The sequence below is a fragment of the Cebus imitator genome, unplaced genomic scaffold, assembly GCF_001604975.1.
Source record: "Cebus imitator isolate Cc_AM_T3 unplaced genomic scaffold, Cebus_imitator-1.0 Scaffold966, whole genome shotgun sequence".
Classification (NCBI taxonomy): Eukaryota; Metazoa; Chordata; class Mammalia; order Primates; family Cebidae; genus Cebus; species Cebus imitator.
In genome coordinates this window covers 7,623-21,965 of record NW_016108281.1, presented here as the reverse complement: position 1 = coordinate 21,965, position 14,343 = coordinate 7,623, and the positions used below count along the sequence as shown (strand labels likewise).

The following is a 14,343-nucleotide window of genomic DNA, read 5'->3' as shown; positions in this document are numbered from 1 at the left end:
GAATTTTATGCACCTCAATCCACCAACCGTGGGCACCTCAGCAGTCTTGCCTTTGCACACAAACTTTGCAGGGAAGATCTCAACATTCAATGTCTTCCAGAACTGCAGGTATGATTTACACTGATGACATTCTCCTCCATGGTAATCCATTTGAAACACTCATTCAGGCAGCCTATGGTAATACTCATAAAGTAGTTTATACAAAGCGAATGGGTCATTACCCCCACACAGTGCAAGCCCCTTATTTGATTAAATGCCTGAGAACAATTTTGTAAATGAAAGCAACTCCCTCTCTGACACTGTGGAGAAACAGATATTAAACCTCTCAATGCCCACAATGTGAAAACAAGGCAAAATATTTAACAGTTTTTGGATTTTGGAGAAAACATATTCATCATTTATAGATTTTGCTAAGATCACTTACGCTGTTAGTTCCAAACCTACCCATCTTCAGTGGGGCCCCCTCCACAAAAGGCTTACAGGCTCTAAAGTGCAGTACTTCAGGCTCTCACTAGCTCAGTGCAGGTAAAGGAGGAAACCTTGTTACATCATAGAGTCAGATGCAGGCCTTCTGCCATATTTGTTCTGCAGGAAGGGGTAGCCTGCCTACCTTGTTCTCAGTCACTGCTTTATGCCATGGATTTAGGAGATCACTGCCCTCTTAGGCCAGTCAGCTACCTAGAGAACCTCCTTCCTACCCCCCACCCCAGGATCAAATGAGAAACAGCAGAGGGGGTTTACACACTGTAAGGATGACATAACCATTGTCATGTGTGATGAGCTCAGTAGGGATTTACTACTTTTTATTGATTAATCAGGACATTCTTAATAAGCAACAGGACCCCAGGGCCGGTCAATGGATGAAACTTCTCACAGCTGGATCCCCTGAACAACAGTCTGCCCAATATGCACAGTTTCACTAACTATGAGACCATGACCTCAGAGTTACCTGCTTCAGAGTAAATACTTCTTGCCTCACAAATATCCAAAATCTAACTCAAGGCCATACATTTCTCTACATATGCTAAGGCCACAATACAAAGCCACAGCAGGATTTGGAACCCCTTTGTAGTTCCAGCCATTATTGAGACGGACCAAGGACTCATTTGACTTCACAGAGCATGCAATGCTGGGTTCCTAAAGAAGGCATTCAATGGAACTATACTTCCCTTACTAGTTTAAGCTGTCAGCTTCATTGAGCACCATAAAGGCTTACTCAAACAAGTTCAAATTTAACAAAATAAAACATGATGCATCTAATCAACTGTTAAACATTGGGGTGGGGAGAATCCTAAAACATAGTTAAAATCTATTTGTATAGTTTTTCACTCTTGATAACTTTTAATCCTCATTCCTTCATTCTTTTCTTTGGCCGCACATCTGGGCAGTCTGCTAAGAAAGCCCAGGTACTCCCTCCTTCCGTGCAGGAAAGAGATTCTAACCATACAAGTTTCATACAGAACAAGTAATCCTTTACCCTGACCACACCTTAACCTCAAGATAACACCCAGCCTGTCTTCTTTCTCTGCTCTCATAGTCCATTTCCACACCACAGACAGGTCTCTGTGCTCTCCTGCAACACCCCAGCATGTGAGAAACACACGTGTTTCTATCATTCTAGTGTGTGTATGGGTGTGCGGCATCTTAAGTCTTTATATCTGGACTAAATTTGATCGGCGTTCAATTTTTCCCATGCAGGATTGACACAATAATACATAGGATGCTGTATGATCTCAGGTTAATTTTTGAGATATTATGAAAAAGTCCCAACATGCAGAAAGAGAGACATAATTGTGTAACAGATTCCTGCAACCACCATAGATCCATTACACAGTTTCAATAATTATTATGGTCAATTTTATTTTATCAAGATCATGCTCTTTCTACTTTCCTCAAATCATTTTAATGCAGTAATCATACATCTTCTCATTGTATCTATATCTTAAAATAAATCACTAAAGGAACCATTTAAAAGTATAAGTACAGTGTAAGTATCACCTTAATTATGTAACTATAGGTCCATTCCCTCTCTGGGTTGTCCACCCTCCCGGCACTTCAAAGTGTTCACGAATCTCCACTCCTCCTATGACATTCTTCAAGAGTTTGTATAAAGTTTATTTTCCAGGTCCCCCCACCATTCTGCTGAAAGTACTAATCACTTGGTCTTCTGCTGAGCAGCCCTAGCCTGAGGCTACCCCAGGGCCCCAACTTAACCCGCCTTATTAACATAAATCCAGTGCACCCAAAGGGGCTCATTATAAATAAAAAATGACTGGCTGGAAGTCATCCCAGCACTTTGGGAGGTCAAAGAAGGAGGATAAAACCAGGAGTTCCAAACCACCTGGCCTATATACTGAGACACGACACACCATTTCTACAAAGAGAATAATTAAAAAAAATTAGCTGGGCCTAGTAATGTGTGTCTGCAGTCCTAGATATTTGGAAGGTTGAGGCTGGAGGATCTCTTGAGCCCAGGACTTCCAGGTTATAGTGAATCATGATTGCAACACTGTACTACACGGTGACAGAGCAACATCCTGTGCCCCCCAACAAAAAAAATTTAAAAACCCAGCACTTACCCTCATGCTCCACTCGGTGCATGATGGGTTACTTCTGCAGCTCTCACCCCATCATGACCAATCCTCAGGTCCTACCCTTGTCCCCTTCATGAATGCAGACCCTGGAGAATCAATCAGAGAACAAGATACAATTGCCCTCTGAGACCTGTCACTTCCCTTATGCTGCTGTATAAAGAAAGAAAACTCCCTGCAGGGTATAAGACTGAATTGTTCTGAGGTCATCATATTGGTGAACAAGAAGTGGGAACCACATATATACATACATATGCATTATATATGTACACACATATTTATATGCATATATATGGTTCACTCTTTACTCTGACATCTTACATGAGAAAGTTCTTTTGTATGTTGTATGAGAATCACAGATCTGGACTTCTCATAAGGGGGTTCACACTGGCTTTGCCCTAATTACATCTGATTATGTCTGAGGTGTTCTGCATAATCAGCATATCTACCATTAAACAGTCAACAGAAGTATGAGAAACACAAACTATTCTTGGAATATCTTGAGTTCTCTGCCACACCAAATTCTATATTTTAAAAAATGTTTTCCAGGCTGAGCTCCAGGGCTCAAGACTGTAATCCCAGCAGTGTGGAAGGTCCAGGCAGGAAGATTGCTTGAGGTCAGGAGCTATGATCTCTCCACGGCACCCCAACCTGGGTCACACAGTGAGACTCAGTCTCGAAGAAAAAAAAAATAGTTTTCCAGAAGAAATGTCTTTATTGGTGTTTATCTCATTTTTTTCATGTGCACATTTATTTATTTCAAAGATTGTTTGTGTTCCAGCCACATCTTCTCCAAAGGAACCCACCGAGCCTGTGCACAGGAGAGGTGCAGGGCTGTCTTCGGTGTTTAAAGTGGTACTGAGGAACACAATCATTGTCACGAAAGTTCATCACTGCACTCCAGTGTAAGGCAAACCTTTCCACGGACCTGGAAAACCTGCCATTTTCTTCTGTTTAGAATGCAGTTTTGACATAACATTGTTAGAGTTAGAAGCCTGAATCATGAGTGGTGCGTTACTGCCCAGCTGCTAGCTGAGGGAACAGGGCAGTGGACTCTGTTTTGAATGCAAACAGTCATGGGCCCAAGGTAACCTGAGTTTCACCTACAGGATTTCGCAGAGGCCTTGCTGTGTGCAGGATGCTTTGGTCATCATGTCTGGGTCAGTTTGGGGCACTGGGGAGAGGGCCTGGCAGCAGGGTTTATGCCAGTCCAGAGGTCTGTTTCCGTCTGACAGATAAATGTCCTGATTTCCACTGTCCACCAATTTGTACTCAGAAGTTTCCAGATTAAGGGTCGTGAGACTATTACTTAGGAAACACTCACCTTTGGTGGCCACCAACGTAAATTGATCTTTCCCTCTCTGCTCAAAGAAACTTTGCAACTCTCATCTATAGATGTGGCTAGTAAAACCCAAGAAAAAATCTAAATGGTCACCAATTTGCCATTGAGTGGCAGCTGGTAGAGTAGCTGTCATAAAGGATCAGGGATGCTTTTGAACTCAGACTTGAAACTTGGTTAAAATAAAGTGCTCTGTCAAAACTCTCACAGCAGGTTTTCAACTGGAACAAGGAGATAGCTAATTTTGTTGTGGCTACAATAACGCACACGTGTGTGCAGACACACACACCACACACACACACTTAAAGCTCCATTTCATTCCTCCACAAAGAACAGACACCTCCTTAAACAAAGCAAGCTGAGAAGGATTGCTAGCTCATTAAAACCAGCATGAGCACCCAGTTCCAGGGATACAGACACAATTAATCTTACTGTTCACAAGGAATCGCTTTTAAAAGCCCACTCGACAAAACTTTCATCCAGACAAACACCAAAAACAAAAGCCCTCAAGACACAGAAGCTTGTAGAAGAGGTGAGGCGATAAAGGTGATTTACACATCAGCATTTTTAGTATTTGGTGGGTCATCTTAATTGATCTTTAACCTTCACAACATTTACTATATCATAAATACCCTACACCGTGGATAAACAAACCTGTATAAAATAGCTTGGAGAAGAAACATTCACTGTATCAACAGAGCCCATTATCTCGAGGTGCTACCCTGAAGCTAGCCTACATGTTTTTTTGGGCATTGCTTCATCAACTCCCTACTACATTGGTGTTTCCTGTGACTTCAGAAAAGGCCACAGGGTGGAGACCATGTGAGCATGGAGACCACGTGAGCGTGTCTGTGGGAAGCAGAGCCCCAGACCTAGGTATTCAACAGTAAGCATTGCTCATGGGATTCATCTGGAAATGGGATGGTTAAAAATTTTTTGTGGGGGAGCAACAAGGCTTAATCTAAAATTCTGGGCCTGGCGCAGCAGTTCATGCCTATAATCCCAGCACTTTTGGAGGCCGAGGTGGGTGGATCACCTGAGGTCAGGAGTTCAAGACCAGCCTAACCAACTTGGTGAAATTCCATCTCTACTAAATACAAATAAATTAGCCAGGTGAGGTGGTGCAGGCCTGTAATCCCAGCTACTTGGGAGGCTGAGGCAGGAGAATCGCTTAAACCTGGGAGGTTGCAGGGAGCCACCACTGCACTCAAGCCTGGGCAGCAGAGTGAAACCTCGTCTGCAAAGAAATTTTTTTTTTAAATAAAAAAAGCTTCTGATATCCTCACATTTGAGTAGAGTGCACCTGAATTCCTAAATCAAACAAAAAGAACAATTAAAAACTTCTCATCAGTGTCTGAAATTCTGACACATAATCATAATATCCTCTTGGAATTCTTCTATGTCTCAGGCTCTTTTTACCATACGGCCAAGAGCAGTAAAACCTCAAGTAATACATTCAAGTGAACATCTGCCCGGAAAGACTACCTGTAGTGCCTGACTCTGGGAACAGAAGCTGGGTAGTATTCATATATTTTGCAACTCCAAGTGATTTTTTAAAAAACAATGATTAAAATTGGAATATAATTTTTAAAAACAAAGCAGGTTGTAAAAGTCATTTTAAAGTCACTGCATAATCCCTGGGACACTTAAGAAGTATGTAATGTGCATCTTAAAGTGAAATTTCTAATGTAGTGTTCTAATCTCTCCCCCTAAAAAACAAGGAAAAAATCCTGTAATTTTGGTCTTTATATAGGTTTCTACTCACCAGCAGTTCTGTGACCTCTGAAATATTTAATGTTTAAGGATTAAAGAACGCCTATGGAAGGAAGCTCGCCCATCTCAATCTCCAGGACTGAAGTCAAGTGTTCATAACAGCCCTTTACATCTCTTTGGAGAAAAGTGAATCACATTAAACTGTCAAAAACACTTCACACCAGTGGTGACTGCTCGTTCACCAGCACATCTACTGCAAGTGGCACATTCAGAAGGAGCAGACCAAAGTGAAAACTGTGAATGAACTGAAGTAGAAAGGAAGCTGATGAGGAAAGCGACTGGAATGATACCTAGGGATATTAAAACGGTGTGCCAGGTTCATCACCTTTTCCACCAAAATAAACCCAAACAAGGGCACCCCAAACTGTGTCCAAGAGTACTGTTGACAGCGAAATTCTGAAGTGCTCATAGAATGAATTTCCTGCAAGTTTGGCCCATTTAAACTTCCATTCCTAAGACTGACACTGGAGACACAAAATAATTTCCTCTACTGCCCTAAAAGGACTTTGTTTTGGCTACTGGCAGCTTTGGCAAAATCCGTCTCTGTTTGGTTACCATGTTCTACCAGCAGTCACGTATGGCTGCCAACTTCATTCAACAGGCCTGCTGTGCTCTTGTTCAGCAAGTATAACAGGCAGGAAAAAAAAACCTGGCTGTCAACTGCTCCACTCGTATTATTAGAGCTTTTAACACGATAGAGAAAAATGTAAAAACCATGTGAAAATATATATATCTTCCACTTGCAAGTAGGCTCAAAGTAAACTTAGAAAAGTGTTGGGCATACTATGCATAGGATATAGAGTTCAAGTTCTATGGCTAATAGGGAAGGCAGATGTCTTCCTACATTTGCCACTGCATTCCCATTCCTATCATAATTTCTCTATTTATAAAAATCCTGCCTATGTTCCACTTCCCTGTACTCAGGACCAGCTGCGCGTTTTAGTCCAAGCAGCAGATGAGGAGATGTGACCCGCCCATTCCATTCACAGTGACAGCACAGGACACCTCCTTTTTGTGACATGGTCCAGGCATGGGCCCAAAACAACACTTGTTAGTGTGTAGAAAAGGCAAACTGAGTCCCTCAAACCAACCGTCCGCAATCCAGTAGAGTATATTATTTCTCTTATAATGTTAATCTCCTTCTAATATTTAGCCCTGACTGTTAGCTTTGAGCATGGCCCAAGCTCTGGAGCTGTCAAGTCTCATTTGGCATCTGGTGGCAAGTTAGGCTTTTTCGCCCTCTATAGGGAAACCTCCTGGCTGGAGACTCAGATTTTGTTTTCCCTTTAAAAGACTAGATGGTTGGAAGAAACCCAGCAAGACAAGCGGGGCTTCTGGACATCTGGCGGACAAGCTCGCTGTGTCCTGGTGAGGGTAGTAACACGGGTGCAGGTCTTCTGGCTTGGCGGTGGTGACATCAGCCCTTACGTGCAAGGCTCCATGAGGGCACCGTTCATGGTGTTCTTGTTTCTGTCCCTGGAGAGCAGCTTCTTGTTCAGGATCTTGGTGACGGTGACCGCTTTACTCCAGGAGCCCTCTGGCTGCTCCAGGAACACAAGGTCATTGTGTGGCTGACTCATGCCCGGGTCTTTCTGTTGACGCCGCCGGCGGAAGAACAGCTTTGCACCTTGCCTTAGAACTCCTCCTTTATGCTTTTTGGCGGCACCCGGCTCCGAGACACTCACGGAGCTTTCTGACAGCTCATCACCGTCGGGGTCCAGCAGGGCCGGGGGGCTCCAGACCGCAGCCAGGGGTTCCTTTTCCAAGTACCAGAAGTCTAGTTCGTCCTCCTGGGGATTAGGGGCAGAGGGTGCCTGGGCTGACTCGGCTTCCTCAGGCAGGGCAGAGGCTGCGGCCGCCTCCGGATGGGACAGGGCGTCCCCCTGGTGGGCGCTGTCCACGGAGGCTGCATAGTCCTGCATCAGGGCAGCACCGTGGTCCTGGGATAGTGAGGTCTTGTAGATCCCTGACATGATAACAGTGCTTTTGTTCCGTGGCGACTTGAGTTTCAGCTTTGAAGCTTCGCTGAGTTGTCGAATGGCAACTTCAGCCGCTGGATCCGAACCATTCAACACCAACAATTCTGTGTCTGAAGAAGAGAGCGTTTTGCTGACGGGCGCACTGCTGCAGGAGATGGCCTGGACAGAGATGTCCTTCTCGATCACCTTCACCTTGACGGGAGTCTTCACTGGCGTCTTAGAGCTCAGCGGGGACGCCCTCCCCATGTGGACGCGAGGCTTGGTCTTCACAGCGGTGACAGTAGTGACCACAGTCCCACAGGGCATCACTGTGCCGTCCTTTTCTATTTTTGCAGCAGGAACAGAGGGAGGGATGGGCAAGGACTTCAATTCACCAGGTTCCACATAAGTAAACTCTGCCGTGGCGGCGGCTAGCACCGAGCAGCAGCAGGCAGACCCGCTGGTCCGCAGGAAATTCTGTGGTCCAGAAGGCTGCTTCTTAAATAAATCCAAAGGAACTGTCGCCGTCGCCAGCAGACCTTCTGAGGATCGCCCAGCCTCTGAAATCTGCAGGTGTAACTCCTTCGACTTGGCATTCAACTCGAAGATGAATTCCTCTTCCCTCGTGAGGTCCGTAGTGTTTTTCGTCAGGGTGCTGGAGAACCTCTGAAGAGGATCGTTCAGCTGCACGACGCACACTGTTAACGTGGCCTGAAGCATCGGGCTCGCTGAGCAGGAAGGCGCGGATATTCCTCACCAGCAGCTTTAGCTCGTGAGCCCTGGGAGGTTTGGGAGGACAGGATTCCTGAGCAGTAGAGGGAGCACACTCTAAGTTTGAGCTTCCTGTACATTCGTGGGCTTGGTGATCAGAAGCACTGACGGAGAGGCAGAACCAACCAAATGCTTCAAGAGCTCCTTCAGAGTGTCTGACACCGTGCGCGTCTAGGCCACCTGGTCCTCCCCAGTGCTTTGGACTGGATAATAACGGCCATTTCCGGCACACTCATGAAGGACCAGCTAATCTGGCGGTTCTCTCTCTTCTCTTTCAGGTGGAACTCCAGCTGAGCACACTGGAGACCGCCTCCACCGCCAACTCCAGGGGTTGGCGGGTCCTCCTCGCGGGTCCTCCTCGAAGGACAGGAAAGGCGGGCCCCCTTTCCTCTCCGCCTCCTCGCTCAGGGCGGTCACCCAGGCCGTCTACCGCTGGCTCCTCCAGCTGCCCAGCGTCAGGATCCAGGAGAGCAGCGCGTCGGACCCAGGGCGCGGCCCCTCGCCAGATTCCAGCGCCCGCCGCCGGGGCTGGTGTCACGCCCTGGCCAGCGCCCACTGCGCCAGGTACAGGCCCATCTTGGCCAGGGCCGCGACGAAGAGCGACACCAGCGCGAGCCACTGCACCTTCCCGAGCCACGAGCCCAGCCGGGCCAAGGCCATGGCGCATCCCGGCCCGCCTTGCCCCAACTTCCCCGGCAGCCCGCGGCGCGGGCAACGGGCTTAGGATACGCGCTGGCGGCGGCAGCGGCGCACGGGGGACTTGGAGGGGGCGCGGCGGGGCGGGAGCCTGGGGAAGAGCTAGGCCCGGGGCCTCCGGGCGGGGTGGAAACGCGCGGCGGCCTGGGCTGGGCGCAAGCCCCGCACACCTGCGGAACAGGGGCGCGAGCGGACCCCGCGGCTGGCGCTCCCGACTCGGCGTCTGGGAAGTTCCCGTGCCGCGGCAGGGCGCGCTTCCTCCTGCGGGCCGCCCTGGGCGTCCAGCCTGCGGCCCAGCAGTGGCCTGAAGGAGGCTCGGGCTGGGAGACGGGCTATTGGTGTTTATCTTTACACAAAACTTAAAGAGAAATTGAGGTTGATTTTTCTTGTTTTCATGTGACCATGAAAGGGTGAAGCGGGGAATCAAGGAACCAGCCCCAGATGACTCAGGTAATCTAAGAGCAGGCCTGGGATCCACACACAGGACACACACCCAGAGGGAACCACAATGCCTGGCCTTCCTCTTTCCTCAATCCCTATTTAAACTAATCTGGAAGATTTGTGAGATTAAAAAGAGTGATGACAGGAAAGGAGAGTGGATTGGTAGAGGAAGGAAAGTCCATTAAATTAGGGACAATTGTGAGGGAGAAGAGAAAAAAGAGACAGGATCTGAGAGCCCTGAGATGGATTGAAAGGGGAGCGTCAGCTCAAAGAAAAGAGGAGGGATCGTCAGTATTTAAACAGACCACATCCTGTGTGAGTCCAAGCTAGTGGTCCTTAGTTCAGGAGGCATTGGGAAATCTGCTCTGACAGTTCAGTTTGCTCAGGGAATTTTTTTTTTTTTTTTTGAGACGGAGTTTCGCTCTTGTTATCCAGGCTGGAGTGCAATGGCGCGATCTCGGCTCACCGCAACCTCCGCCTCCTGGGTTCAGGCAATTCTCCTGCCTCAGCCTCCTGAGTCGCTGGGATTACAGGCACGCGCCACCATGCCCAGCTAATTTTTTGTATTTTTAGTAGAGTCGGGGTTTCACCTTGTTGACCAGGATGGTCTCGATCTCTTGACCTCGTGTTCCACCCGCCTCGGCCTCCCAAAGTGCTGGGATTACAGGCGTGAGCCATTTTTTTTTTTTAACATGACCTAATGATAGAAATTTTCTAAAGAAAGCAAGTTGAAGTGGATTAACAACAGTGAATGCTAGAAATCTTGGATATTGCAGAGACAGAGCAATTTACAGCAATTAGGAATTTGTATATGAAGAACGGACAAGGTTTAACACTAGTATATTCTATTATAGTTCAATCCACATTTAATGCCTTACAGGACCTAAGAGAATAGATTTTATGGGTTAAGGGCACAGAAGATGTTCCAATGATTTTGGTTGGCAATAAATATGACCTGAAAGATGAGCGAGTAGATGGCAAAGAACAGGGCCGGAATTTGGCAAGACAGTGGTGTAACTGCGCCTTTGTAGAAACTTCTGCAAAGTCAAAGCTCAATGTTAATGAGATGTTTTATGACTCGGTCAGACAGATAAATAGCAAAACACCAGTGGAAAAGAAGAATCCTAAAAAGAAATCATGTCTGCTGCTCTACACCTGTAGTCAACAGCAGCTCTGAGCCAGATGACAGGAATGAAGAAATGTTGCCTGATTGGAAAGTGCCAGCATTTCAGACTTCAAAAAATAAATCTGAAGAGGCTTCTCACAGTGTATATATTAGGTGAAGAATTTAGATCTTATGTTGGTTTGCACAAGTTCCCTGGAAAAAAATATTACTCTGTGTATGTATATCTCTTGGAAAATAAGACAATAGTATTTTTCCTTTGCAATAGCAGTTATATCAGGTGTGAGAATATACTTGACTCTCATATGATTATGCAAAAGAGCATGGATGCATTTCAAATGTTAGATATTGCTACTATAATCAAATGATTTCATATTGACCTTTTTATCTTGATTCCTCCCTATCAAACACTAAACAGTTGAACCATTCTACTTTATATGTGTAATGATATTATAAAATGTCCCCTCAACCTCATTGCAGCAGATAATGTTCTTAAGTCATTGACTTCATTTTATATATATATAAAAATATGTTATATCATCTCTCATTATATTCTAATTAAAATTGTACATAATGCTTTGGAAAAATGGGTCTATTTTCCCACAGAAGAAAAAACTGGAATAACTGATTTCTATGGCTTTCAAAGCTAAAATATATACTAAACCTACTCTAATATTGCTTCTTGTATTTTACTGTCAGATTAAATTACAGCTTTTATGGATGATTCAATTTTAGTACATAAAAAAAAAAAAACAAAAACCTAAGTGAAATTAGCTTGCCTGGAATGAAGCATTGATATACTGAAAACTGATTAACCCTTTGGAAGGAAACTTTTGTTTATTTAATCTTTTTTGAGACAGGGTCTCGTTCTGTCATGTAGGCTGAGGTTGCAACCTCTGGTCCACAGGTTCAAGCCATTCTCCCACCTCAGCCTCTGGAGTAGCTGAGACTACAGGGGTGGCCACCATGCCCAGCTAGTTTTTGAATATTTGGTAAAGACTGGGTTTCACCGTGTTGACCTAGCTGTTCCCAAACTCCAGAGCTCATGTGATCCACCCACCTCAGCCTACTGATCAATAACAGATAAGGCGTGATGACTCAAGCCTATATTCCAGTACTTTGGGAGGCCAGCGAGTAAATCATGAAGTCAGGAGCTAGAGACCAGCCTGGCCAACATGGTGAAACCCCATCTCTACTAAAAATACAAAAATTAGCTCAGTGCAGTGGCAGGTGCCTGTAATCTCAGCTACTTGGGAAGCTGAGGCAGGAGAATCGCTGGAACCTGGGAGGCAGAGGTTGCAGTGAGCCAAGATCGTGCCACTGCAATCTAGCCTGGGTGACAGAGCAACATTCCATCAAAAATTACAAGATAATAAATAAATAAAAATTTAATGAGCTTTTCCATTTTAACTAAAGAATGGTAATTCTAGACTTCTGCCACAACATTATGGTTGACAAAACATTCTTAATTCATTTTAAATAGATCTGACTTTAGATCCTGAAACAGCAAGTCATAATCTTGTATCTCTGATGATAGAATACAGTGAGATTTGGAAAGACACTCAAAAGACTCATGATCCAAAAAAGACTAATGCTGGTATTCCTAGAAGGAAGAGAAAGAGAACAAAATCAAACTGGATAGACCTAACAGTGTTGTTTGTAAGAATTGCCTTCCCAGGAGATGGAAAAAGACACTATCATGATGGGATTAATTCTTTAGTATTCGGCTACAGAAATGTAATAATTTTACTGAAGTCATTACAGTGGGTAGAGTGGCAAGAGTTCTTCTGCTAAAAGTAAAACCCAGCAATATTAGGATTTTTCTGGACAATGAAGTGGGTGAGGTTTAATCTTGTAACCTGAATGCCAGGTCTCATATCTTTTCTTCAAGTGATATTTTTATGAATCTGTTTAGGCTGTGTTTCCCACTGGGTGTGATTTATAACCACATATAATTGGTATAGTAATAGACTATGAATGGAAGATTTAAAAACTATTTTCTATTTTATTTAGGAGAGAAGCTCTACAATTCTGAATTCTATCATTACCACTTATAAGCAGAAAATGGCGTTTTATTTCATTATTTTAGCAACTATCAATAAAATGTTATTTTAAAAGGCCTACTCTTCAGAGATGTATTGGGAATAAATTGTAAAGTACTTTTGATATTCTAAGAGGATAGTGTACTTAGTCAATATTTCAATGCTTTCCACATTATGAATTTTATCAAAATTATGTAGTTATTAGCTCAATCCAGTAACAAAACAGGCTTATATAAAAACAAAAATCTCCTGAGTCATGCCATCCTTTGCCAAATTCCTGGTAAACAGAGGCAGGATTTATTCTAGTGACCTTGCTATTTCTCCATGACTGTAATATGTCTGATGTTAGCCATTTCAAATTAACATTATATTAGGTAAACTGAGAATTTAGATCTATCACACCATCCAGGGATATACTTTGTTTTTTCCCACAAATATGCAAATATATTCATGTAATTTAATTAATATGTTCATACAACTATATAATTGTTCACAGCTGAGCCAGTTAGGTAACATAATTATAATTTCTATGATACACAAATTTTGTTTTACTGTGATTAAAATTGCCTGATTTCTCACTTGCTGCATTTTCTGTTTATCTCTTTCAGCCCCATATCTGCTAATCTCTAAAATTCCTCTCAATAAACGTAAACGCAACATGTAATTTGTTGATTCTATTCATTTTCTTTCTGGTGCCCTCTCCTGAAGGCCTCTATCCTCTTAGCATGAACTGAAGTTTGGTGACATGACTCACAGCTGTCATCCGAGGGCTTTCCTGTTTCCATTACCCTAAGAATTATCTTTTCTCTTCTATCTATGTCCAGAGGTTTTAAGTCTGTTGTTGTCTGAGTCCCTTGTTTCCCTTCTTAGTTTTCTTCCCTTCTTTTGGTGAGCATATCACCAGGTAATTCCCTGAAAAAGGGGACTTGAAAGACGTGCCAGTCATTTCCCTTTGTGCTGTGAGATGTGGGAATGTGTGCTAGGCCCTGCATTACACCTGGAGGTGGGTGAAGAACATTTGTGAAGGCCACACATGCCTGAGACCAAAGTTCAGAGTCCCTACTCATGGCTTATGCTCAATCAGAACATGGAAAACACTGGCTTCCCCACTCCCAATACCACACTAACAAGAGTTGAGTAAAAATAACAGTAGAATGCAGTTTGACGAATGAAAGAGACACATCACTAGGGGAGTGTGAAGCCTTTAATGCACTAAGGGTAACCATAGCAATAACAAACTTCAAACTCTGCCTGACTCCTGGCTTGATTAATACAAACACACCTTCACTACAGGCCTAGCAGAAGGGAAACATGTTTGTCTCTGCTATTGGTTGAAGTGTTCTCCCAAAAACTTACATCAAAGTGCTAACCCAGTATTTCAGATGTGATGTCATTTGGAAATTAGGTATTTACAAATGTAATGGATTAAGGCCTGGTGTGGTGGCTCATGCCTGTAATCCAAATATTTTGGAAGGCCAAGGTGGGTGGATTATCTAAGGTCAGGAGTTCAAGACCATCCTGGCCAAAATGGTGAAACCCCATCTCTAGAAAAAATACAAAAATTAGTTGGCTGTGGTGGTGGGCACCTGTAATCCTAGCTACTCTAGAG

The 14,343-nt window shown here is 44.3% G+C and overlaps 1 protein-coding gene and 2 pseudogenes across 1 annotated transcript in view; 1 reads left to right on the top strand and 2 right to left on the bottom strand.

Annotated features, from left to right (window-relative positions):
• Nucleotides 1-6,961: 6,961 nt before the first annotated feature.
• On the bottom strand, nucleotides 6,962-9,096 carry LOC108298460 (annotated as a pseudogene).
• LOC119469896 lies at nucleotides 9,091-10,822 on the top strand (annotated as a pseudogene).
• Nucleotides 10,823-11,462: 640 nt separating this feature from the next.
• LOC108298458 (putative tripartite motif-containing protein 61) overlaps nucleotides 11,463-14,343 on the bottom strand; it is a 10,149-nt gene continuing 7,268 nt past the window's right edge. Inside the window, exons 2-4 of the mRNA XM_037735793.1 lie at nucleotides 12,235-12,295; nucleotides 11,952-12,017; nucleotides 11,463-11,471 (exon numbers count right to left, since the gene is read on the bottom strand). Coding sequence (XP_037591721.1) covers nucleotides 11,463-11,471; nucleotides 11,952-12,017; nucleotides 12,235-12,295 — 136 coding nt within the window. The remainder of the gene's footprint in view (nucleotides 11,472-11,951; nucleotides 12,018-12,234; nucleotides 12,296-14,343) is intronic.